We start from the raw sequence: 26,624 nt of genomic DNA on the forward strand, positions 1-26,624 counted from the left end.
ACAACGTTAAGTAGTTATAGATGTAGTTAAACTACATTGCAGTAGTTAAAAAAGTAGTTTTAACTACTCCCCTGAAAAGTAGTTGAACTACTAGTTAAACTACTCAATCACAAAGTAGTTAGTAGTTATAGTTAAACTACTGTAGAAGTAGTTAGTGGCCATCACTGATACCCTGACTACTTCCTTCCCGGCTTTGTTACCTTCAGAACAAAATATTTTCGTACGCACGAGGAACGACATCCAGTGGCACGCGCGCCTTCCGCTCCGGCACGTGCCATGTTGCAATCTTGGTGGAATGTGGAGCAGGCAAGATAGGCAGACGTTCCTCGGAATCACAAACAACAAGCTTCTTCCCCCCCACCGGCGGTATAGACGACCCCCTCACACCAGGCCTTCCTGTTCCACATTTCCGGGCTTCTCTGTGGTCGTTCCAGACTTCCTCGGCCCTGGGGCCCACACATAGCCGCCAAAACATAACAGTCACGTGACATAATGTCTGTCTGTCTGTGTGTGTGTGTGGCATCATCACGTGACGTCTCGTCTTCTGCACCCTCTCCCCTTTTTTTTCTGCCGTGTCAAGGACGGGGTAAACATTCCGACTGGTCCCGTTATGGGTCACTGTTATGGCGGTTTTGAGTCTTGCGCAAACAAGATCACGTGGAAGGAACGCTGTTTTGTGCCGGGCATCTCGTTTTGGTTTAGTCGCTTTCACAGTTGTTCAATGTCATTTCCAGCGAATGACATTCACACTGAATGTCATTCGCACGTGAGCGTATATTAAAGCGAAAAAAACATTTGCTTGCCGCACTCTAAAAAGAGAACTTAACCGCATACACTCTTAGAAATGAACTTCACCGCATAGCACGCGCTTAGGCAACCATCATCTCGAATGATATCGTTATCTGCCCTGATTTGTTGGAAAGGGGAGGCGTACGCCTTTTTTGTGACACTTATGCTGTTCATAATTGTCACAAAAAAGGCGTACGCCTCCCGTTTTCAACAAATCAGGGCAGATAACGATATCATTCGAGATGATGGTTGGCTAGGAGCGTGCTATGCGCCAACCATTGCCACGAATGATAGGGTTATCGCTTCTGATTCCAAGAGAGAGGGAGGCGTCCGACGTTTTGTGTCAATTATCATATACGTATACAGACTGACACAAAAAGGCGTACGCCCCCTCTTTCGTCGAATCAGAAGCAATAACCGTATCATTCGTTGCAACGGTTGGCGCAGAGCGTGCTATGTGGTGAAGTTCTGTCTTTAGAGTTCGAATGAGTTTGGGGAACTCATATTCGCTTTCGTTCTGGCACGAACTGCGTAATCTCACTGGCGCAGGTCCAGTAAAACGCAGCGACGTCAAATAGTGATAAGAAAAGAAAAGTGCACATTAAATGTTATCGTCCCGATACGTGATCTAGACCTCGACGCAACTTGACTATAACCAGTGTGTACACAGGAAGGAGTGGTGTACTCATACACTCTTAAAACTCAGCTCGTCTAGTAAATCTCTCCCACACAAAAAACTCAGCTTCTCCGCATAGCGAAGGCGAAGAGTGAGAAGGAAGGAACGCCTTTTTGTAGTAGTTTGGATATATGATAATTGGTACAAAAAAGGCGTACGCCCGGCTCTCCCTTGAAATCAGAAGCAATAACCCTATCATTCGAGGCAGTGGTTGACGGACAACGTGCTGTGCGGTGAAGTCTATTTCCGAGAGCGTACAGAATGCTGCCGTTATCACACGGGGCGTATACACCTTTTTGTGACAATTATTATAATTGAATAAGTGTCACAAAAAGGCGTACGCCTCTCGTTTTCAACAAATCGGGGAAGATAACAATGCCATTCGGGATTGTGGTTCGCTGAGAGCGTGCTCACGTGCTCACAGTGATCACGGGTGCAGGAGAACCAATAGGAATGCTCGCGGCGGACACTCTTCTGACGTCAGAGCTCCGCGCCGCAATTCGTTCAAGGGTTTACATCTCGCCAACTACGACGCGTACAAAAATGATCATTTTCCCCAATACTCTGACGCGCGATACAATGCGTGGATCGTGTAATGAATCTAATGAATCATTTGAACCGAAGGCAAAGCCCCGAATTATTGAGTACTTCCTATACCAACATGCCTGATGAATCTGTCGTCCAGGTACCGTCACTTGACATTCCATATTTTCACTTCCGAGCTTGTATCCCCCGGGCCTGTGTCCAGAAGAAGGGATTTCCCTCAAGGTTATCCACCCTTTAATCCTTATGTTGATGCAAATCTACAGTCGCATTAGACCGATACCGACCATAAGTCTTCTTGTCTCGGTTGCCTCATGAATCTTAATTAGTCGGATCAGTGAAGATACGTAGAAATGGATTTATGATGATTTGGATTACCGGACTGGTTCAGACACCATGCGCGATTTCGTCGTGGCCTTGTTTAGCTGTGGCTCATATTACGAGAAAGCTCTGCTGATATTAATTTCCAGTCTTTACTTAATCGTCGGGAACTCTAACGTACGCTTGGCGAACTATCTTTGAGGTGATTTGAAATGAGGCTTGGTGTACGTAAGCTCAAACTCAACCGCGTCTCGAGCTCAAAGTGTCTGCAAGCGAGAAGCTTCCATGTGCTGGTGGATGGAATGACGGCACTGAGCGCCATCTCTTGGGAGCGCGCGCAAGCATTTTCGTACCGGTTTCGCGCACGCGTATATCGAACTGAGCAATTAAGTTAGTTTTCTTAAATGTCATTTGTTGCAGTTGGCAAGTTAAAGTAACATTACGCTTGTGTTTAAGAAACGAAAGCCGAGTAAATGTAGCTGCCAAAAACTTAATTTTAGCACTTGCGCTGTGTTGTTAACACGGATGTGTTTTTCAGAGTTGTCATCCGTAAGCTTCCATCTGTTCTGTCTAAGGAGATCTTTCTCGCTATTGCGTTCTATGAGAGAACGGTGTTTGGAAACCATTGCGGGAGAGAAATATGGCGCTACATGACACCAAAAACCAGGAACTAGTTCTTATACAAAAGTTCCTCTGTACAGTAACTAGCTACAGATTACTTGTGAGCGAGTTACAGCCCAAGGGCCAAAGCTGACTGTTGCTACCAACTTCATCGTAGCTTCAGCGCCGTGTACTCCATTCATTCAGACAACTACATTTGTACGATGTAGGTGCAGACGTTGGACACACTGAGTTTTCAAAGCCGTACTACTCTCAGTACGATAGGGTCTTCACACGAAGTGATCGAGCTTTCATTGACGGCTCGAATCCATGCTTTTGTCAATTCCAAGTTACGAGGAAAATCATCCGACCAGCATCGTGCGATCGCTCGTAGATACAAACCCGTCCAGGAAGACGACGCGGTTACCACAGCGACAGCACGTCAGCGTTCCTCAGTTACGACTGAAAAAAAGTTTATCTGTTTATACTTCTCGAGAAGTCGGTGGTTGACAGGCATCAATTAATATATGTACACGTCGATGTGTAGCATTAAAATGCGAATACATATACAGTGAACCCTCGTTAATATGACCCCCGATAATCTGACATACGCGCTTTACGACCATACTCCTGGGGTACAATGCAGTGAAACCTCTGCAAATCCCCCGTTAATATGACAATTCCCCGTTAATATGACACTGTAGTGTGATCGCTTTCCACGCCGAGACAGGGAGGTGACGCGGGTTCGAACCACCGGCACCGGCTGTGCCGTCCCAGGTTTTCACCAGGTTTTCCGGCAGACTTTCCAGACGATTGTCGGCACAGTTCCACCTGAAGTCGGCCCAGGACGCATACTAACCCTTGTGTCCCCCCCACTCCTTCCTTCTGTCCTCTTTCCATCTGTCCATATCTATACACTCTAAAAGCAGAACTTCACCGCATAGCACGCTGCGCGCCAACCATTGCGACGAATGATAGCGTTATCGCTTCTGATTCGACGAGAGAGGGGGGCGTACGCCCTTTTGTGGCAATTTGGATATATGAAAATTGCCAGAGAGGGGCGTACACCCCCTTTCTGTTTTTAGAGTGCACGCCGCTCATAGGCACAGTTGCTTCGCGACGCTAACACGGAACTAAAAAAAGAAAGTACAGTGAACTCTCGTTATTATGACCATGGTCGTTCCCGAAAGTTTGGGTCATAATGCTGAATTGTCATATTAACGGGGGGATTTGCAGAGGTTTCACTGCATTGTTCTCCAGGAGTATGGTCGTAAAGCGCGTATGTCAGATTATCGGGGGTCATATTAACCAGGGTTCACTGTAGGTAGTGTGACTAATGCGGATTATGTTTCATTATTATCACTCGCTTTTTTGTATATATATGTTACTGTCTATGGCATTGTCTATGACACATTTTGCACAGTTAAACTTGACAGCTGTTGTGACGCAGATTGGAGAATCCTAGTTCATATGTCGTCAGAGCCTGCTCTCTATTCTCTGCAAGTGCACACAGACAGAAAAAAAAAAGGAAAAAATACGTCGCCAGGTGGCAGCACCATACTGTTCCTGACTCAACTGATTTCCTATGAAGCTCTCAAAGAATTCCAAAAAAAGGCGCACGTGTTGGAAATGCGACCATTCGAAGCCGCCCACGTCAACGCAGTAGCTTTCATTGTCCACTCGCGCCGCGGTCATTCGTACACACTGACCCCATCGGACTTGACGTAATAAACCCATAATCGCCGCCAAGTGGTCGCTCGTTGAACCGGAGCAGGTGGGTGGCTCCATCTGGCAGCGACTCGGGCCTGTCCATTATAGTTTCCCGTCGAATATGAGGCAATACCAGCGTTGTTTACATTCTTTAGGAGGCGAACAGTAGTGACCTCTGTTGACCAGCGTCCAGCGCATACCGGAAACCGTCACGTGAAAGGTTTCGCAGGTAAAAAAAAAGAAATGTAAAAGAACGGAAGGGAGCCCATGCGGTGCAACTCTGGTTCTGGTCAATGAAAACCGCTTCGATAACCTCCGCCAGTAATAATAAAAAGAAATAAAGTAAAGAACGTGACAGAAAAAGGGAGCGCTTAATGTTGGAGAGGGATAGTATTGAATGGCGATTAGAAATACATAAATATAAATGTCGGGTGTATAAAAAAATAAAAGAAAAAAGAAGAGACAGGAGGGATTTCTTAGCATCGGGCTTGGATATCCGAAGGCGGCAAAACATGAGAGAGGGAAAAAAAAGTGAAAAAAAAAAAAAAGAACAGAGAGAAATACACTCGGGCTTTCGATATTTTCACTGCAGTTTTTCTTAAAGTCGGGAACATGAAACGGGGAATGGAAGGAATACGACCTATTATTTTCTCTCCCTTTCTCAAAAGAAAAAGAAGGAGAGAGAAGCTGACCAGTCGGGGCTGGACGACCAGCAGTCTACGATTACCAGACACCGAAAGCGCAAAGAAAAAGAAAAAAAAAGCATTGGTAGCGTAACTTCAACTCACAAACACGTCGGGGGGAAACGCAGCCAACATATAAAGAGCTAATAACGGAAAAGCAGAAGGGAAAAAAAAATATTGTTGACCAACACAAAAGTATGACGGAACCAGTACAGAGAAAAAAGAATGCCAGAAGCGGGCGGATAAGCTGAGGTCTGCTTCCCTATACACACACCCCTTGACCCCTCCATCCTTCCTTCCATTGTCAGGGGTGTGTGGCGGTAGAAAAACGGGAAGTAGCCCACAGGGGTCAGTCGGCATTCTCTTCTTCTATTTTTTATTTTATTTTTTTCAAAAAAAAAAAGGAAGGCAGCCATCGTAAACAAGTGGAAGGGGGGGGGGAGGGGGGAGTGCTGTTGCGACAGGGTTGTTTTTCGGGTTGCGTCTGGTTACTGCCTGCTAACGTCACCACGGATGATGTGTTGAGGGGGAAGCAGGGGGTGAACGGAAGAGGTCACTAGGTCAGAAAACAACGGACGGAAGAGGAACTCATGGTGGCCAGACGGGGGAAGGGGGGTTGGACGTCGTCTGGACATCGTTTGCGGTGGTGCTGCTGGGGGAGAGGGGGTTATAAGGGGTACGTGCAGACGGTAAATATGACCTGAAGTCTCCGGCAAGAGAGAGACAAACAGGAGATGGTTGTGTTCGGTCCGTTCCGCTTCCTTTGAGGCTTCGGGAATTGGTTTTCGGGGATGGAGCGGAAGTTGTGGATTTGAAACGCCTCGTAAGGTGATCTGGAAAGATTAGTCGGGTTGCAGCATGTGGCGTGACTGGGTTTAAGATGGCGAACATGTGTCTTCGTGGTGGTATACTGCGGTACATTCTCCCTTGTATGTGTGTATGCAGCAAAAAGCCACAGCGCTCGAGGTCTCAAAAAAAAAAAAAAGAGATACTTGATCAGTCTTGGGTATAGCAATCGAGTTACAAGTAACTTGTTACTGGTTACTCTTTTCGAATAACGATCTTACTTTCTTAGCAAGCAACCCACTTTCAAATAAAAGTAACCGTAGAACGTAACTGTAGTTAAGCTACTTAGGTTGTGTCGTATCTTCGCCGAGAACAACTTTCTCAGCGTGAATATAATACGAATACGGGCATTCCTTCCAGCGCACTTATTGATGTGGGATATGTTGGGGCTGAATAAATGGAAAGCCTGCTAACGATAACTTTGAAGGAACAACTACCGTTTAAGTGTAAAAGGCACGTTATGTAATTGCCTTGGCCTTACATTTCGGATTCGTTCGCCTAATATGTGAGCGCCATAATAAATAAAATAAAAATAAAAACATTCAGTCGCTATTTTTTGCGACCATCTGAGTTACCGTTGCAAAGTAACTTGTCCACGAATGTACTTGATTATACATCGCAGAAAAGGTTCGTCATTGCGCAATACACTGCAACAGGGGCTGCGACACATAAGACACAGAAAAAGAAAAGTGACAGCTAATGTGGAGAGATCCTATACATAGTACGTGAAAATACAACAGATTTTTTTTTTAAACGAGAGAAGATAAAAACAAATCAGCACCAGCTGTGAAGAGAATTCGCGAAGGCCCACAGCTGATTTTCTTTCTAAACTTGGATCATGCACTTGACCCCCATACATATTTCTTTCGCTCTTGAACAGCGTAGTGCTTTGGCCATACGGTTGCGCATCGTGTATACCCCTTTTTATTTATTTATTTGGTTTTGTTTTTATTTTACACGTTCTCCACAACGGCTTCTTCTTCTGCTCATCCATATGGTACGAGTTCGTTGCACTCCCGGTTTCGTGTATACCGCGTTTATTATTGCCCGAGCGCGGTACAAAGCCCCAATAAAAACGGCATCTGGTAAACAGTCGAGGGCACCTTGATGCATGCAACATTTCTACTCCAAAGCGAAAAAAAAAACAAATAAAAAAAATCTTCTCCAGGAAGAGTTAAAGATTCATCGCGAAGTTCACGACCTCTTGGAGGTCGTCGGGTCAGAGGTCGCGCCGAGCCTGTAACATTTTCGCGCTTTTTCATTGAGGTATATTTCGGGCATGCGATATTAATGAGTGGGGAGCGAAAAAAAATGTACTACTCGTATAAAGGGGTATAATAAAGTTAAACTCAAAAGGGGGAGTTTAAGAGCATAGCGATAAAGGGAAGGTATGCGGTGGATTCAGTGGGTTGTGGAGAGAACAGGTTAGAACCTTTTGTGTTCGGTATATAGGGAGAGTGCTTTTAGCTTTCTTTTGTGGCTTCGACGCGAAGTCCTGAATGGATGGATACTCTTCGATCTTGTTTTGTGAAGGAAGGTGCCTCGTGATGTAATGGCCCTTGACAAATTGAGGTACATATGGTGCTCTGATGGGAATCTAATTGGAAATTTGTTTGCGCGGGTAGGTATTGAAGACTTCGAGGAAACGCAGTCATTATGGTCGAAGGCGTAGCGTAGCACGTAACGCAAGGTGCGCTTGAATGTTCGCTGGTATGTTACTAAACGTGATAAGATCTTCGTCACAGATAGTCCAGTAATGCTGGGAGCGCGTCTTGATAGTCCACTAGTTCGAAGTTCATTTGCTGATTTCTGAGTGTGCGTGACCACCTCGTTTACTTGTGTTACTGTGCTACTTGTGCTGCCCCCGTACATATCTCATCAGACTCAAGGAAATGCGTCACGTAACCACCAGCTCGCTTACCTTTTACAGCATGCTCAGTTCACACACTAAAACATGTTTCATTCTTCGTTTGTTCTTTCATTGTTTTCATTCTTTTCTCGTGTACACCTGCATATCTATATATGGGTACATGGCAAGCGAAGTTCACCGATACGGCACACGGATAAGATGTACATGATACTCTGATACGTGCTGAATGCTGATGATATCATGAAGAATTATTGGTATTCAAGGTTCACTAATCCAGGCCAGGCCACAAATAATCCATCGAAAGGGTACGGAACAGTCCACACACTGACAGAGCGCACGGACTATCAAAATTGTCAGCAGCTGTTTCTCGATGGGAACCCCGTTGAAACGAGGGATCGTATTAAATGATTACATGTTCAACAACAAAATAGCTACAGCTTACGTCACCTCAGCAACATAAAAGACTGATATTCATAGCAGATGTAGAGTTTTTCGATGACTGCCATATTTGAACAAGTGTTCTTAGGCACCTTTAGGCTTGTTTTGTGTTGGTCTCTTTGTGGTGTTCTAGCCTCGGAACAGTTCATTTCCATCGTGTTTCTTCGAGGGTTTGTATGTCGCCGAACACGTAGAAAGATAACTGATTTTCTCGTCAATATACTCTGGCGTGTATAGTACAGTGCGTGCATCATGAATCACATGCAGTAAAGCCTCGTTATAACGAATTCAACAGGATCAGGAAAGAATTCGATATAACGGAAGTCTCCCCGGCACAAAAGCAGTGATAGTAGCCTCGGAAGTGATCAGAAACACCGCTAAGTCTTTACAAAAAGGTATTGAAGCGAGGAAATAAAATATAGAGGTGGCATACCTTTGACAGCCTTCTAATTTAGGTGTAAAGAACGAAAAAGTCATCAGCTGAATTCACCACTATGGACTTGCAATTCTGTCGGCTCACTCTTCGCAATAAGCGGAGTGGCTGACAGTACAATTCGAACAATCCGGTCCGAAACGCATGCATTTCCGACGAGAATGCGTAAAGCTTCGAACAAGGCGGTTTCGTTATAACGACGGTTTACTGCATATCTGTGTCGTCAAGGTTATACGACCTGCTCCCGTGGCGTAGTGGTTAGGATGACCGCTTTCCACGCGGGTTCGAATCCCATCACCGGCTGTGCTGTATGAGTTTTTCCTGGGTTTTCCGGCAGCCTTTGCTGACGAATGTCGGCACAATTGCCACTGAAGTCGGCCCAGGACGCACGCTGACCCCCCTCTCCCCCACTCCTCCCTGCTGTCCTCTCTCCATCTGTCTATGTCTGTACGCCGCTTATAGCCACCGTTGCTTCGCGGCGCCAAAACGCAATTAACAACAACATCAACCTGATTACAAGATGATGACTGGGGAGTTTCCGCAATTAAAAAAAATAGTCATTAATTAAATTGCAATTTAAAAAAAGTGCATTTAAATAGGGCGCATTTTGCAGTTCAAGAAGAAGCACCTTTTTGAACGATGAAGATGAAAGTCACTGAAAAGGTCAGCCAGCTGTAGGACTCGAACCCAGCTGACTGGCTAACCTTTCGTGACCTTTTGTTAACCCACGAAGCTGCATGGCTAACCTTTCCAGTGACTTTCATCTTTCATCGTTCATTTCTTAGGCAATTTGAGGCTTTGTATGTGTTTGTCGTGTTGTTCCAGCCTCTCAGAACATCAGTTCTCTCTTGTTCACCTTTTTTGAGCAACACCCAGCGACTAATAACAAAGCTTTCCCTCCACGCCTTCTTGTGTCTCAAGTGCGTATAGAAATGTAGCACTATCCAAAGGGCATCGCGTAACCTTGCACTGTTGCTCGAATTTCAGTGCAGGCCAAACCTCCTCTCGTGCGTCATCTGCATGCCGCAGAGAGCATCGACCTTGCTTCGAGCGGAAGCAAAGGAGTTTCCGACGCGAAAAAAGAAATAACCGGAGAAGCGGGTTAGTGGCAGTTAGGAGCGGTTTGGGAAACTTCATTTCGTTGCTGACCTCGTTGGGCCAGAAGAAGTTAGTGGGTTAAATATAGTCCGTTGCTGCGCGCTAGGCGGTAGTTTTGCTTTAACCGTTGTTTATGTACTGGTTAATGAATGGGACCAGCAAGATGGGGAGCTCCCGTGCATTTGTTTCTTTCGGGTGTATATCGCTCGCAGGGGGAATGTTTGGCTCCGCCGTAATCTAATGAGGGTACGACGAAGTGGTTGCGTAACGTCTGGAAATTTAAAAAAAAAAACCGCAACACCACACTCTTCAACGCCGGCTTACGAACGCCGGCAGACGAAGCACGCAGCGTTTTCTTCGTTCTGACGCGTCAACGTATTTTTTGTGATAGAAAACGTGGAATAACACATTCTTCCGCCAGAAAAAAAACAAACAAAGAAAACAAAACAACAAAAAAACAGTCGTCCTTTCCCTCACACACATACACAAAAAAATCTGTCAATGAAAAAGTACAAAAAGTGCGCATGGAACTAGCGAAAAAAAAGAAGAGAAAGAAAAACGACGGCAAAGGCGAAAGAGAGGAGGAGTACACGACGCGAAGCAGCACGTCGGTATGGGGGGGTCGAACCAGGAGGCAAGCAGCACCTTCTACTCTTCACTGGGTCACCAGAGTCACTTCCCCCTTCGCCTCCTCGCCCCTGAACCCCCTCGGGTCCCCCCCTGCCTCATGGGAGGTCGGAACAAGGTGGACTCCGTCAGTCGCACGCTAGCTCCGCTCAGGGACGAACGTGTGTGTGTGTGTTGCGCAGGGAGTGTGTGTGTGGTGGTGGTGGAGTTAGCGTGCGCAGGGGAGGTCACTGAGTCAGTGGTGCGTGTGTTGGGATACCCGCGAGCAGGCGGATGCCGTGAACGACGATGGATGAGATGAAAGATGCCGACGCCGGCTGTCCAGTCGCCGACTACTTGCAGATCTTCATTGGAAAAATATCCACGCAGATAGAACTTGTTCCGGGATGCGGGTAAATTGAATTTTTCTTGTCTTCGATGTTCTTCCGAGTGGGAGGATTGCCGAACTGTTAGCGAAGTGATTTGTTGCGTTGAAAGAACAGTTACCCATGTGGAATTGAGTTTCGTCTCATCGTCATCATTTATTGTTGTTGTTGTTGAGTTTTTTCGTAAATTGAGCGCGTCGCGTCGCGTTATTGAATGCATTCTTTTATTAGGTATTGAGGCTCACGAGCTCAATGTTAAGTGTAATAAGCACATCGTTTTCGGAATGTAAGCACGTACAATAAAGCGGAGAGTATCTCACGGAGTTGTCGGTTGTGGTGTTCGGGGCTAAACCCCCAACTATATAACACTGGAGACATTAAGTAGACATTATTACGTGCGGGTTGTATTGGCTCAGTAGCGCTCAAGTATTAGGCTCAAGCATTTCTGAGGTTGTCGTGACTGTATGTTTTTGGGAACTTTTCACCACAATTGCAATGTTTCTATATTGCGTGTAACATTTAAATTTACCCTCGACTACCTTTGACTAGGAGCTACCGTTAAGAGTACCACCGAGTACCTCGTTTTTGGAGTTTAAGAACGTGTTCTTTTGTAAGAAAAAACGTCTCTGGCAAGGCTCGCGGGGAAAAGTATTCTTCCGAGTAGAATTCGGGAGTTGTGAACCTTTCCGTTTGTCAGGGCAGTTTACTTCCGAAGTTGCTTCGACGTACAGCTTCAAAAATATGTTTGGGGAACTTTCTTCCAAACGGTTGAAAGTACACAATTACTTCGTGTTGGTTTCTTTCCCCCTTTTTTTTTCTGTAAGATGATGACAATACGGCAGTTTACTTTTCACAGTTATCGCGCGCTATTCGTTACTTGTTAAAGCGCATTTAATGTACACAGTGGCGGACATGTTAGTTTTGCCGACTGGAGAGTTCTGCCCCGAAACCTCATCCGAAATCCATCAACGATTTGTTCTTCCATATCCCATGCACCTCTTCTGCAGTTTCTCATGAACAAACTGAGAATTTACAAGTGGTGATCCATCAAGGGTGGGTCAGGTGCGTTCCTATTAGGGGTGGGACGAATCCATAATTTTCCGAATCCGAATTCAAGGAAAGTTCTGCCAATCCACGAATCTCGAATTTTTCGAATCCTTCCTAAAAAAAAGGGTTTGAAAAGCAAGGAAAAAAAAAACACTTCTACCGAAAACTGTTTTGAAGCGGAATATACCTTTGCTTAATGAAAAACAAATTAAATAATAGTTCACTTTCAGGAGAAAACCTACCTTTATTCTTCTTCTTAAATGTAATTTATTTAACCTGTCGTTCATCGACTATACAGGAAGTACGTATAAATACTCGACTCCGAATTGTTTCCATAAACAATCAAAAGCAAAACCATGCTACATTTAAACTTGTATAATGTAAGAGTTCCTGCCTGAACTCTTTCAGTCCAGAGCAACGTAAACAAACAAACAAGAAAACATCCGCCGGCCAATCAGGCTTTCGGCGGACTTCGCAGGCGCCAATTTTAAGAAGGAACAAACAAACGCGGTTCGTGGCTTCGAAAGATTCGATTCGCCGTTTTGTGCACTGCACTCTTAAAAATGAACTTCACCGCATAGCACGCTACTAGCCAACCATAATCTCGAATGATATAGCGTTATCTTCACTGATTTGTTGAAAACGGCAGGCGTACTCCTTTTTGTGACACTTATGCTGTTCATAATTGTCACAAAAACAAAGGCGTACGCCTCCCGTTTTCGATAACGATATCATTCGAGATGGTGGTTGGCTAGGAGCGTGCAATGCGGTGAAGTTCATTTTTAAGAGTGTAGGATTCGAAGATGCGAGTATTCGCGGATTCAGTTGGCACATCCCTATAGTTCCTACACTCTAAAAACTGAACTTCACCGCATAGCACGCTCTGCGCCAACCATTGCCTCGAATGATAGGGTTATCGCTTCTGATTCGAAGAGAGAAGGGGGCGTACGCCTTTTTGTGTCAATTTGGATATATGATAATTGACACAAAAAGGCGTACACCTCACTCTCTCTTCAAATCAGAAGCGATAACCGTATCATTCGTGGCAGTGGTTGGCGCAGAGCGTGCTATGCGGTGAAGTTCAGTTTTTAGAGTGTATGATCAATACCAGCGTCACACTGCTTTGTCAACCGTTGATGACGGCGAAACAAATTCATCTGAAACATCTCCCCAACACGTGTATAGCAAATGACGTCCGTGACCCTGTCATGCCTAAGAATAACGAAAGCTGTACGTTCCGGCTGGCAGAGTCGGTGAGCCATTTTTGCCCGCTCCGTAGTAAGGTATAGACGTCACATATCAGGTGGATCCACCTTTTTGACGACTTTGACCCCGTGGTCACTTTAAGGACTGGGAGCTAGGTGCTGGGCTCGAACCTTACCACCCAAGTGTGCTGTCCGAGGTTCAGCCTGTACACTCTTAGAAATGAACTTCACCGCATAGCACCCTCCTAGTCAACGATCATCTCGAATGGTATGGTAATGTGCCCTGGTTTGTTGAAAACGGGAGGCGTACGCCCCTTTTTTGTGACCCTTATGCTGTTCATAATTCTCACAAAAAAAGGCGTACGCCTCCCGTTTTCAGCAAATCAGTGAAGATAACGCTATCATATGAGATGATGGTTGACTAGGAGCGTGCTATGCGGTGAAGTTCATTGTTAAGACTATACACTCTTAAAAATGAACTTCACCGCATAGCACGCTCCTGGCCAACCAGTATCTCGAATGATATCGTTATCTGCCCTGATTTGTTGAAAACGGGACGCGTACGCCTTTTTTGTGACACTTATGCGGTTCATAATTGTCACAAAAAAGGCGTACGCCTCCCGTTATCAACGAACCAGGGAAGATAACGATATCATTCGAGATTATTGTTGGCTAGGAGCGTGCTATGCGGTGAAGTTCATTTTTAAGACTATAGGTGTTTCGGTTCCTCTCTTCTCTCTCTATCAGTCACGTGATTCATGTTCACGTGGTTCTCTCTCTATCTCACGCGGTTTATGTTGCATCATGCCACGAATGATGAATTACCTGTACACTGCTCATGACCACGGTCGCTTCGGTATACCAGAAGAAAGAGAGTGGACATTTCACTGCGTGCTGCCGTGGCAACTTGAGAAATAATAGGCGTTGTATTGTCCACCGAGTGATAATGTAAACTTAAAATCCAGTCTCTAACTATCCGCTTCGAATTATTAATTAAGTAATTATATATAGTATATAATTAATTAAGTAATTAAATTATTCATGCTTCTAACCCGTTAATCGTCATTCTTTTTACCTTATATATCTCGCAGGCTTGTCATTTACTTTTTATCCGCTTCGAAACGAAGAAATGGCATGTAACTTTTTGCGGAACAAATTACGGCAGACAATAATTAAAATATACTTCGTCATCACTATTGAACCAACATACGAATGAAACATTTACCCATCACTGATCACCAAAAGGGATTTCTGTCATATGTTCTTACAGTATCGATATCATCGAAGACTATCGCAAAATATATTTTATAGGGGCTAGAAAAGTTTTCGACGACAGGTCGATTTCTTATACTAGGCCGAGTGCATAAGATAAACTTCAGTCAGCACCATCGACTTGACACAAATTTAAAAGGAGAAAAAAGGCGAGAGGGAGGAAACATCAAACGTTCGTAGACTATACGGACTACAAGGGAAACGCTCGAATTATAAATTCAGCCGAGTAGATATTTTATAAAGTCTAGTGATAACTGGCTTCCACGTTCAAAGAAAGAAGAAACAAAAACACGCCAGAGAAAAAAGAAAACATGTGAGAAAATTTTGCGCCTACACTCTTAAAAATGAACTTCACCGCATAGCACGCTCCTAGCCAACCATTATCTCGAATGATATCGCTATGTGCCCTGATTTGTTCAAAACGGTAGGCGTACGCCTTTTTTGTGACACTTATGCTGTTCATAATTGTCCGTTTTCAGCAAATCAGGACAGATAACGATATCATTCGAGATGATGGTTGGCTAGGAGCGTGCTATGCGGTGAAGTTCATTTCTAAGAGTGTACACTGGTAAAACAGAACTTCACCACATAGCACGCTCCTAGCCAACCATCATTCCGAATAATATCATTGTGTGTCCTGATTTGTTCAAAACAGGGGGGAGGGACCTATCAGGGACAAGATAATCTGTCCCAGATAGGCGCCTCCTCTCATTTTCAACAAATCAATACACAAAATGACATCATTCGGAATGACGGTTGGCTATGAGCGTGCTATGTGGTGAAGTTCTGTTTTAACAGTGTAGGTTCCGTCATATAGTGCCGAAGCTCGCGAGTCGACCACGTGCCACGACATGCTTCTCCTGCCTCCCGTCAGGAATCATCCCGTTGAGGAGAGGGGTCCTAACTCTCTCTTTGCCTTTCCTCACTTTTTTTCTTCTCTAGAGCAACCATAGAAGCCCGGACAGATAGCCGGTTCTGATGCGGCGACAAAATAAGTGTCTGAAGTTAGGGGCTGTCATCTGGGCTATTCAAGAGAAGTTCGAGATGACTTTTTGTGTGGTTTTCTCCAGAGAAACTTTCTAAACGAAGCGTATGAGACTAGAAAATAGATAATCGATAGATAATGATAATTCCGGCCTCCGGGAAGGTTCGGTGGGTTCCTGAACATAAATAGCTATGGCACTGCATCGGGAAGCGTTAACCAACATGTAAAACTTTCGTGTAATATAATAAATTATAGGCTATATAATAAGTTGATGTAAGTAGCAGAGAGAATGTGTGAGCTGAATTCTGCATTGCTCAAAGACACATTTTGGGGTGTGTGCCGTTTCTGAAGACAATTTGTGATTACTTATATTATCTATCAACAAGTGCTTGGGCTACTCAACGAAGGTATCCTCAATAGGACTGCATCCGAGGGAAATCATACATTACACGACCGAACAGCGACCTGATTTGTCCGGCTGATTGATTGATTGCTTATGTACAGTTCTTTATTCGTCATCATGTAATCGTTTTGACATTCACTTCGAAATCGGGCACAATAACATCCTGCCTCGAAGTTGTTAGTAATAGTATAATAATACAACCAGTACAACACTAACGTGACAAGACATGTCATATAAGACTGCGCGAAAGGATACCTTATCGCTTCTATTACTTACTATGGCCTCGATAATACACGAAACGGACGACGTCATAAAAGCTGGCAGCGTTTTTGCTTTACACCGCGCTTATTATGCAAAGTGTCTCGCTGCCACCGCGGAACTTTTCGACGCATCGGAAAGGCTCTAAATGTTGCCTTTATCGCCTGTGTTGACATAAATGTCCGGGTATTATAAATGTCTCGCGTTGATATCTCTGTCGAGCAATTTGCGGTCGATACCAGTGTGTTTCGTAACCGAATAGAACGCAGTCGATAGCGAGCTACTTTTAGGCTCAGTAGAGTACAGTGAACCCTGGTTATTATGACCATGGTCGTTCCCAAAAATTTTGGTCATAACGCGGAATTGTCATATTAACGGGGGAAGACTTGCATAGGTTTCACTGCATTGTTCCCCAGGAGTATGGTCGTAAAGCGGGTATGTCAGATTATCGGGGGTCATATAAACGAGGGTTCACTGTATGTGCAACATGTGCAAAGTCAGTCTAAAAACAGTAGTATTTTTGTCCGCGTTTTCGCGAAACAGTGAAAAATCGCGATATTAGTGAGTTTTAGTGCAACGTACGCAATCGCCTTTGCGTACGTAAGGGATAGCGTGATAGTCCCGCGCAGTGCGCGAAGCTCTCTATGGTTCGCGCGTGCGCAGAAGCACCGACGCTATCCTTAATGTACGCAAAGGCGTACGATGAACTAAAACTCACTATTATCGTCCATGTTTTTCGCGAAACGATGAAAATCATCCACGTTTTTGAGGGCCGGTGCAAAAATTAGAAATGTTATCGTCAACTTTCTCGCGAAACAGAGAGAAATCGCGAATAAATCACGCCTCGAATGCCTGATTCACTCCCGCGAATAATTGCAGACAGGTATATTAGTGAGTTTTAGTGCATCATATACGCAGAGCCGATAGCGTATACAATGCACTAAAATTCACTATTCACACAAAAAACCACATCAGTCTACAAAAAACACTGTTTGTATGCAATACTATGGTGCGAAAAAAGGTAACTGGATGAGCAATGTCTTTGTTTACTTTGTTGCAGACTGGACAGTTCGTCGGGGCGACTTCCACACGGTGGCGTAGCAGGCAACCAATCAGGGTCCACGACGGGTACCCACCACGTGGCGCCCACGCGACCAGTGGAACTTGCCTTCCGAGGACTAAGCGTGTCCTGCGGACTCTCTAAGGTTGTCCTTCAGGATGTCTCAGGACTGGTGCGGCCTGGCGAGATGCTCGCCGTCATGGGACCATCAGGTACGGCGTTCAAAGTGTACCCGATATCACACGTACCCTCTTAGTGTCAGCTCCGTGTGATACCCCTGTCACAATGGTACCTAATCTTCAATTTCCATTGAAACCAATGGCCATTGAACATGCCCGTAGCGCCATCAAGCTTGTAATGTGTCAACTTGTCACGGAGCATTGGGTCCGACGCTCTTCGAGAAGTTTACACGTTACACACTTGGTGGCGCTACGCGCATCTTCAATGGCCATTCGTTTCAATGGTCATCGAAGATTGGGTATCAGTGTGACAGGGCTATAAGAGCACCTCAATGTCATCATCCCTAGAGGTGTGCGCGGGTGTGCTTATATCCGCGACATCCTCGTTGATGTTTTGAAAGTCTCCGCGGAGCGTCCGCGTATCCGTGACTATATACCGCAGATAACCATTAGTGTCTCTGCCGACGTATGTATGCGTATACAGGATGTTATCCTTTACAGATTTTTTATTTAAAAAAAAAACGTGAAAGGTACGCAGACGCTGTTTTTGCGGGTATATTTTACGACCAGACGACCATTTCTCGGAGAGAGTTTGAGGTATTTTCCTAAAATTTATTAATGAAGTCGTTAATTAGGGAATTTTTGGGCAAAAGTGAGATAGCAGCATGGGAGACCGTCTTCGTAAAATGCCATTTCATTTCTTAAAAATCCTGAAACGCGTACCTGTGTTGAAATATGAAATGTTGAAAAGATTTTGATATGCAAATGAGCTGAAACCGCGCGATCGGGAGCGCAGTGAGGAGTACGCTCGTTCCACGTCAGAGGAGAGGACCACGTGCTATGGAGCGATGGAGTTGACTGGCTGAAATTCCCCAACTAAAGAGTTAATTGATGAATCTTAGGTAATGCGCCATCTTGTTATTACATATACTCTCTTCGGGGGGGGGGGGGTATAACCCAACTGCAAAAACGACATACCGTACATGTTCTTCTCATAGTAAACAAATGAGAAGTCAGTTACATACGCCTCTGCGAGGGCTAAAATTGCTCTAATTCGTCATCAGAGGTTCAATTTTTCTTTCGAGGTGATCTTGGTCCGTTGACGAAAGGCAGAAAGAAATTTAACTCGGCCCTGAATTTTGAACTATTCGTTCATTTGTGTGTGCATCCTTCAAGCATTGTTCTCATTGTGTGAAGATGATGGTCTCACAAAGTGGAAAAATACCCAGTGCGAAGTGCGGGTAACTCTATACTAGATACGACTTCTTCTAAAGACACTTACGTCAAAAATCGGTAGAATCTTATGATCACTATCGCCAACATGGTCGTCAAGATATATTTGGGCCCAGTATTGACGCTGTTGTAACATTTTGACCTTCGGAGCAATACAAAATTTCCTTATAACGACGGAGCACTAAAAGCTTGCCGAGTCGATAACGTAACCGTCACAGCACGTAAACTCCATAAATACTATATTGATAACAATCACCTTCCCCGTGCATCACCTCCCGTTCAGCACCTGCATATTACGATCATCACCCCAAACGTTCGTTGACATGTCCCACGTGCGATGAGTGGAAGTTTCCACTCCAAAGGAGGAGGTCCCGCTGTTATGCGTTCTCACGTTTAAAGCAATATACAGCCGGGAGTCTTCAATTCGTCCACGTGCATCAGTCGAGGCTTTGCGTTCGCCTGTTCGAAGTCAATAATGAACCGCTGCTAAAGTGACAGCGCAAACGGACTACAGTCAAACTCCTTTACAACGAAACTCAGGGGACAGCAAACAAAATTCGCAGTAAAGGTATTTTCGTTAAAAAGGATGTCTATTATTGGGCCTAGAGGCTCCAGCGGGACCGCAAAAAAAATTTGCTGTAGTGGTATTTTCGTTAAAAAAGTGTTCGCTATAAAGGAGTTTGACTGTATCACAACAGGGCACGGAATAAATTCAACAAACAATCATTTGTTGTGCTTAATATAGTTAATCGTACATCAGCGGCGTGTCTGAGTGGATACAGCAACTGCTCTATGGTGGTAGCTGCCAGGTTATGCTGAAAGCCAGGGAGGTGGTGTGTTCGAATCCTACCACCAGCAGTGCCCTCTAGGCGGCCCAGGACACATAAGAAACCCCCGCTCCTTCCTTATAGCTACAGTTGCTTCGTGGTCATGCAATGGAACTATCTCGAATATTGTGTAGGACTACAAGTCAGTCAGTGTCAAGTCTTTCAGTCAGCGTGGCTTAATTTTTTACTATTATTTATTTGTTTGTGTCTGTATATATACCAGATGAAGCATAACGCTAAACGGCACAAAAATATTCGTATTATATGCATAAATTTGTGAGCATTCTACGTATCCCGATTGGGTACGTTCAGAGACACTTGTTGCGATAACCATATACGTACATCGAAACCGAATATCTCTGCAATCCGCTACGTTACAATTTCGAACAGAACTAATCCACGTTAGCTTTAATTGCGTTTTGATGCTTCACTTCCCCTGACCGACTTCCATGCTCCTAACGCCTCATTGCAACCTTGCTATTGATAGTGCTATGGGCGTGTTACTGCTGCGACATGCATCGAGGCAGGAAACGCTTAATTATATTACAGTGTATGCCGTATACGTACCTCGATCCTTTCACGCTCCATGTCGTCGTGACACCCCGCGCTGTCGATTTGACGTCACTGCCCAAAACGTGTGACGTCAACGTCCGGTTCCTGAAACAAGGCTCTTACGTGTAAGAAAAAGGGAAACACGCGCACGCCGAGCGAGTAAAATACAAACACCCAAAGTGTTTCGCAAGTATTGCGTCAAGTATATTTATTCTTATTCTTTATTCCGGATAACAATGTAATAATATTTAACTTTATTCCGAATACTTAAAGAAGCACTTTGGGACCAATTAAGAAGTATATACAGTAGTTTAGGAAGTAGAATTCAACCAGTACTCACTATATACGTGCGTATAACCTATACTTAGGGCCTGACTTTTTCGGGTTTTATTTTTGGCCAAATTCGGGGGGTAAATATCGGGTGATATTTTTCATATGAAAATTCGGGTGTATTCGGGTTAAATCTCGTTACGGCATGTTCTGTCGTCAGCAATTCGGGTGTATTCGGGTGATTTTTTTTTGTTTAATAAAAATTTGTCTTAACATGGAACTAATGTTTAGCAATGTTATCAAACTTTATTTTAATGCACGCTTACGAGTGTGCCACGCGACCCGGATGTTTTCGGGTAGATTCGGGTTAAACCCGAATTTTACAGATTTCGTGGGGGGGGGGGGGGTAAATATCTTGCGGATACGGGTTTAACCCTAAAAAGTCAGGCCCTACCTATACTTGGTACTGCTTTTGTACTGTTACTGCTGTCCATATAGCAGTGCGTACCACTCGCCATGCATATACACGGGGATTTCCGATTGATATAATGTGGCGTATATGCTGAACCGATCAATTCGCACGTTTCGGGGAAAGGCTGTGGCGACGAAGCAGAAAATCCCATGCGTCGGGGACTATTTTACGTGACTGGTTTCCACCTCTGGATGTGAGCCAAGTGAGTTGCCTAATGAGATAAGAACTGTGGGAACGTGTTTTAACGGCTAGTCATTATCGCATTATACGGGTGCATTCGGACACAAAGTGTTACATTGGAAATAAAATACTGGCCGAACAATTTGCGGCTGTCTGATATTATGAACGTCTTGTTGCGCCTCCTTGCGTCTGCGTTATGAGGACATCTCTATAAGTAACACATCCGAACGCTTCATTTCTTATAAGATGACATATATGCATGCATGCTAGTGGACGAACCCTATACCGTGGACAAAAAAACCTGATTCTGGAGGACGAAGTGACACACGATATTCAAACCAGCAAACGTTTAGTCTTACGAACTAGAGGATAAATACCCAGACATATGTACAGGGTGTTTCACCTAACGTATTTAGAAACCGTATTTAAAAAGAAATCTACCTGCCTGAAAATTATGAGGTCAACGGGATTCTTCTCGAGCACCTTTATGAATTTTAAGTCGCGAGAAATATAATTTTCTGAATTGAACTCCGAAATTCGCCAAGGTATTTACCCCGAGCCGTTGGAAAATGCATTCTCTACTACTAAACGTGCACGGAAGCTATGGCTAAAAAGGAAGTAGTTTATAAAATTAAACGCTTGCTAGTTTTGATTCTCGTGACGGTGTGACCAGCTCGCGTGGCGTAGTGGGGCGAATGCCCGCACACTTCCCCATGAAGTCTGCCCAGGTCGCATACTAAACCCCCTCTCCGTCTTGCTGTCCTCTCTCCATCTGTCCACGCCTGTACGCCGCTCATAGCCAGAGTTGCTTCGTGGGGCTAACACGAAATTTAAAAAAAATCTCGCGTGTTTGTGCCTGAGGCTTTCTCCATGACGGAACTGACAGTATGACGTAGACGGTGGACAAACTATATCTAGGGAGCGACTTTTTCGGGTTAAATGCCCTTCTCAGATTCGGGGGGTAAAAATCGGGCGCTATTTTTAAACCTGTAATTCGGGGACAAATCGGGCGATAATTGTGCTTTCGGGTGTTATCGTTTTTTTTTTTTTTTTCTCCTCTTGTCTATTAAGTCCTTTCCTAATCTCTCTATTTTGTTCATTTGTTGTTGTTGTTTTTTGTTTTTGTTTTTTTGCGATATCGTGACCTTCCAGCGGTAATCCCCGAAGGCATAGACAGTGTTGACACACATGGGTGTATTGCTGACACAACTTTGTTCGTCATCAGTGGAAACGTCACTTGAGGATTTCATAGTGACTGGAATTCCAGGAGAAATCGGGTTTAACCCGAATTGGTCGGAGGTCAGTTCGGGGGGGAATAACCGGGCGGAATCGGGTTTCACCAGAAAAAGTCACTCCCTAACTCTATCGTGCAGAAGCCTGAGTCTTAGCACAAGCAAGATGGACACGTCCTTCCCAAGCAGCACAACATCGTGTCCCGATATTGGACCAATATTGGCAATACTGGCCCAATATTGGTCCAATCTTGGTCCAGTATTGGGCCGACATTGCCAATATTGGGCCAATAAGTTGTGCTGCTTGGGTTGTTATTTTTGCACTATGGAGCCCATGGAGGTCTCATTTCTTCCTCGTTGTGAAGCCCGCGTCAACGCGACAATCGTGATGCCTTCGATGCCTCTTTCAGCACTCCACTTTAAAACTGACCACCCTTAACCCCTCCGTAGTGGCAGCATCGCATTCATCCTCTGACCACAGCTTTCTTGCCAAAGCGAGGAGCCACCGGCCAGCTCTACCTGCAGTGTCCTTTTAACCCTCGCCTCCTCCAACCCCGTACACACGCATGCAATGTGTCACAGGCACGCGAGGCACCGGTGCGGGCAGCGGTATTCACGAGGGCTGCAAGGCCGTGACTTAGCAGGTTCCACCTCCTCCAAGCAATCGCTCAACTCGGCAGGCGGAACGCACAATGGAATCCCGTTGTCACACGACGAACCTTCCCAAATGCTCATGAAAGAAACATTCACGGTACAGCTGTCGCTCGAAGACTGTAAAAACCTCTCCATCTGGTAGGGCAGAATACCTTCGAAATAATCGGCGCACGCGCTATGCTTGTCTTCTGCTTCGCCTGTCGTCTGCTAGCACAAAAGAAAACCGGCAGCTGCTGCCCTCTATGCGGCCGGCATCTTTTAAAAGGGAAAGTTGCGGGAAGAAGTAGGTCAGTCAGGCCTTGAGAAAGGCGGGGGGTACGCCCCCCCTCCTCCCTCTGGAGAACGTATGTACTTTTGCTTTCTGCGGAAAGAAGACGCCGGCGCCTTACGGTATTCTGACGACCTCGTTCACATAGCGGGCGCGTGCGCTCGGAGGGGGGGGATGCTCAGGTGGCGTGGGGGACTTTCTCTTTCATCCGGTTTTCTTTTGAGGGGGAGGGGGGGGGGGCTTACATGCGCGAGCGTGTCGGGCGACCTCATTCCCAGGATATCGTTTGGATAGAAGGTCGAGATAACGGAAAGTATCTTCGCTTTTTTGTTCTTTTTCGGTGTTCGGGGATGGCAAGTGAAGCAGAGAGCAGGCGACGGAAGTGGAAGGATCGTCTTCTGCGGTTTTGATGGGACAGAGATATTCGCGGAGAGAGAATATACTACAACATAATTGAGATCTAGGAAGGGAAAGTGAAGTGAGGATGAATGGAGCCGGCAGGAGAAAAAGCGTGTCCCGTTCCGTTTCACTCAGGTTGGACACCATGGAGCTTTGAGATATTTTCTTTCTGTTCCTTGCTCCATTAATCAAAGAAATTGACTGGAACAGAATTGATATTTGAACACTAGCCATCATGCATGTCCAAGTAAGAACTCATCGAAGAGCTCACAGCTTATCGGCTCCATTGTCATTGTAGGCTTAATTACCGCGAGTGACGTCAGAGCAAGTTTCTGTTCGTTCTGACACCGTCACGCCACAAGAGGTCGATTACAAAGTCATCCATCATGTTGCAGAAGACAAGTATACGTCTCTGAGGTGAATAAACTGGGAGGATTTCGCGTGGCTGTCTCAAATGCGAAAATACGTATTCGGAATTAGTTTGACACGTCAGAATGCATCGCGTACGTGATTTTCGTTATATTAGTGAAGTCATTGCCCGTTTGGTTTCCAAAAAAAAAAAAAAATTTCCACTCCTTCCTGCTGATGTGCTCTTCCCGACTTTCCACCACGTCAGGGTACCGCACATAGCTGCAGTTGCATCGCGGTGCTAAGGTGAAACAAAAAAAAACAAAGAAATTGATGTGTATTCCTTACACAACGTGGTACAGTGAACCCTCATTTATATGACCCCCGATAATCTGACATACGCGCTTTATGACCATACTCTTGGGGAACAATGGAGTGAAACTTCTGCAAGTCCCCTTCGTTAATATGACAATTCCGCGTTATGACCAAAATTTTTGAGAACGACCATGGTCATAATAACCAGGGTTCACTGTATTCCCCTGGGACAGAAATGACCTCCGCTGGCAGCGCCTTCTGTGAGGCAACCACAAAACACTGCGTTGAGAGATAGATGTCGCAATAACATGGGAAGGGGGCTGGATAGGGGGTTCTTCTAAAATGTGTGTGTAGTATAGGCGTGGGTGCTATATTTGGGGCACACAGCGAGCGGGAGAAAAGTGGATAAAGGATTTCTTTTATTGCGTGGCAAGAAAAAAAGAAGAGGCGTTTAGAGGATTCTCGCAAAGCCGCCGTGTAACGGTAAACGGATATTCGGGTCAAGGACGGATTTCCAAAGTCTCATTCACTGGTGGACTCCTCGCCCTCTGGCAACAATGGATGCATTTTTATTTTACTGCACCAGTAACGTTTTCACGTGGGACTGTTTTTTCGCATGTCCCCCCCCTCCCCCCCCCCCAAAAAAAAGATCGCGATTGTGTCCGTCGTTGATATGACACGAATATGTTTCTTATCCGTAGTGTGCGAGTAGCTCATCGAGCAAGATTGCCGGACGTGAGGTACCAACATGCAAATGCTGAATGAATATAGGACTAATTAGAATTGTATTCAGACATACTCCCTGAAACACATATAAATTTCAGGACCCCGCATCCACGCTAACACTCATCTCTTCGATGGGACTTGGACCCGAAAACTGCCTCCAACCTCGGTCGCGAATTTGCCTATGTTCAAACGTGGTTGGTGGATTCGAAAGATTCCAGGATTCGTGGATTCGGTTGGCCCATCCCTACTTAATATGGATAGATTTTTTCTTCTTCATTTTTTGACAATTTACTCGACAGACAATATTCAAAAGCTGCCAGAGCAGACGTGACTCCTCTTCTAGTTTCGGTTTGATATATCTACGTGCCAAGCTTCGCCATTGCATCATTTATAATTGATTGATTGATTGGTAAAAGAAAAAAAAGCCATCAAGCAGGAGTTACGCCGAAAACATTAAGTAACGCAGACGAATACTGTTACAGTTGTCTACTGTTTCTCTGCGGAGCTCTGCTCTAATGTTCTGCGATAATTGCTCTGCATGGGTATCGTATGGTATCACGTCGGTCCGTGGTATCAGTAAACGCAGGCTTCGAGTCTTGGCATCGGGTATCTTTTACTTTTTTTACTGCTCAGGATTTGTGCAGTGCTATCGCGAGAGCCGAGCATTACGGAGAGAGAGCTAAGAACATGTACTGCAAACAAGCGCTAAACTTATCGGGCCTGGTAGCAGACAAAATGCGTGTTAGTTTCGGTTTTCTCGCTCGTTTTCGTGCCAAACACAATAATTTGCTCGCACTTCTCTGTTTAGCTTCGGGTTATTTCTGTTCTTTTAAAATTTCTTCGTTACGACCATTGCAACCGAACGTCTCTTCTCTGTCAGAGAATCAAATAAATAATAGGAGTAGCAGCTCTGTAATTGCTCGTTCGCGGGCGAACGCGTCGAAAATAAACGTCTGCCAAGAAAATTACCGTAGTATTGGGGGCTTCTCTCCACCTGTTTTCGGCAAACAACAACAACAACAAAACACAGTACGGAACCATGTCGTTTTGTTTCCGAACAAGTTGAAAAAAAAAAAAAAGCTGGCGAACATGTGCGGGCACCGCTAAATTACGGTAATCAGACCGTGAGTAACACTTTACAGTCTTTTACGTCTGCTCGTAAATTACCGCGTAAAAGCTCCGGGTGGGGTGTACCTCTGCTTCCCGCTTGAGTTCCGTAATATCACCGCTCGGACAATGAGGGTTTAACGGATGTTTATTCTTGCAGACGATATTTCTGAGTCCTCAATTAAGCCACACAAATGGTTGGAAACATATCTCGGTCGGGTGTATTTCTAAAAAAACCTTGTATATATGTTTTCTGTACCCCTGTCGAAATTGAGGTATGTTATGTCTTTAGTGGACATGGCACCACACGTTTATTGTGCCAATATCAAGTGCTATACAAATCCGAATAAACTTGCAACGTGTAGTATGAATGTGTGATGTTGTCCTGGTCTAACCACCTATACTGGACTTATACTGTGTTTACCGTTCAGGCTCTGGCAAGACGACGTTATTGAATGCCCTGGCGGGCCGTGTGAAGACGGATACCGGTGTGACGCTACTGAACGGCGAGCCACTCAACAAGCAGCTGAAACGTCGCATCTGCTACGTCCTCCAACAAGATGTCTTCTTTCCAGACCTCACGCTCAGACAGACACTCACTGTAAGCATTCATTTTGTTTCCTATACTTTGGA

The 26,624-nt window shown here is 45.0% G+C and overlaps 1 protein-coding gene across 3 annotated transcripts in view; it reads left to right on the forward strand.

Annotated features, from left to right (window-relative positions):
* Nucleotides 1–26,624, forward strand: part of LOC135369976 (uncharacterized) — a 106,721-nt gene that overhangs the window by 57,510 nt on the left and 22,587 nt on the right. For all 3 annotated transcript variants that reach the window (XM_064603607.1, XM_064603609.1, XM_064603608.1), the window contains exons 2-3: nucleotides 17,230–17,441; nucleotides 26,423–26,592. In XM_064603607.1, the coding sequence (XP_064459677.1) occupies nucleotides 17,230–17,441; nucleotides 26,423–26,592 (382 nt within the window). The remainder of the gene's footprint in view (nucleotides 1–17,229; nucleotides 17,442–26,422; nucleotides 26,593–26,624) is intronic.

The sequence above is a fragment of the Ornithodoros turicata genome, chromosome 10, assembly GCF_037126465.1.
Source record: "Ornithodoros turicata isolate Travis chromosome 10, ASM3712646v1, whole genome shotgun sequence".
Taxonomy (NCBI): domain Eukaryota; kingdom Metazoa; phylum Arthropoda; class Arachnida; order Ixodida; family Argasidae; genus Ornithodoros; species Ornithodoros turicata.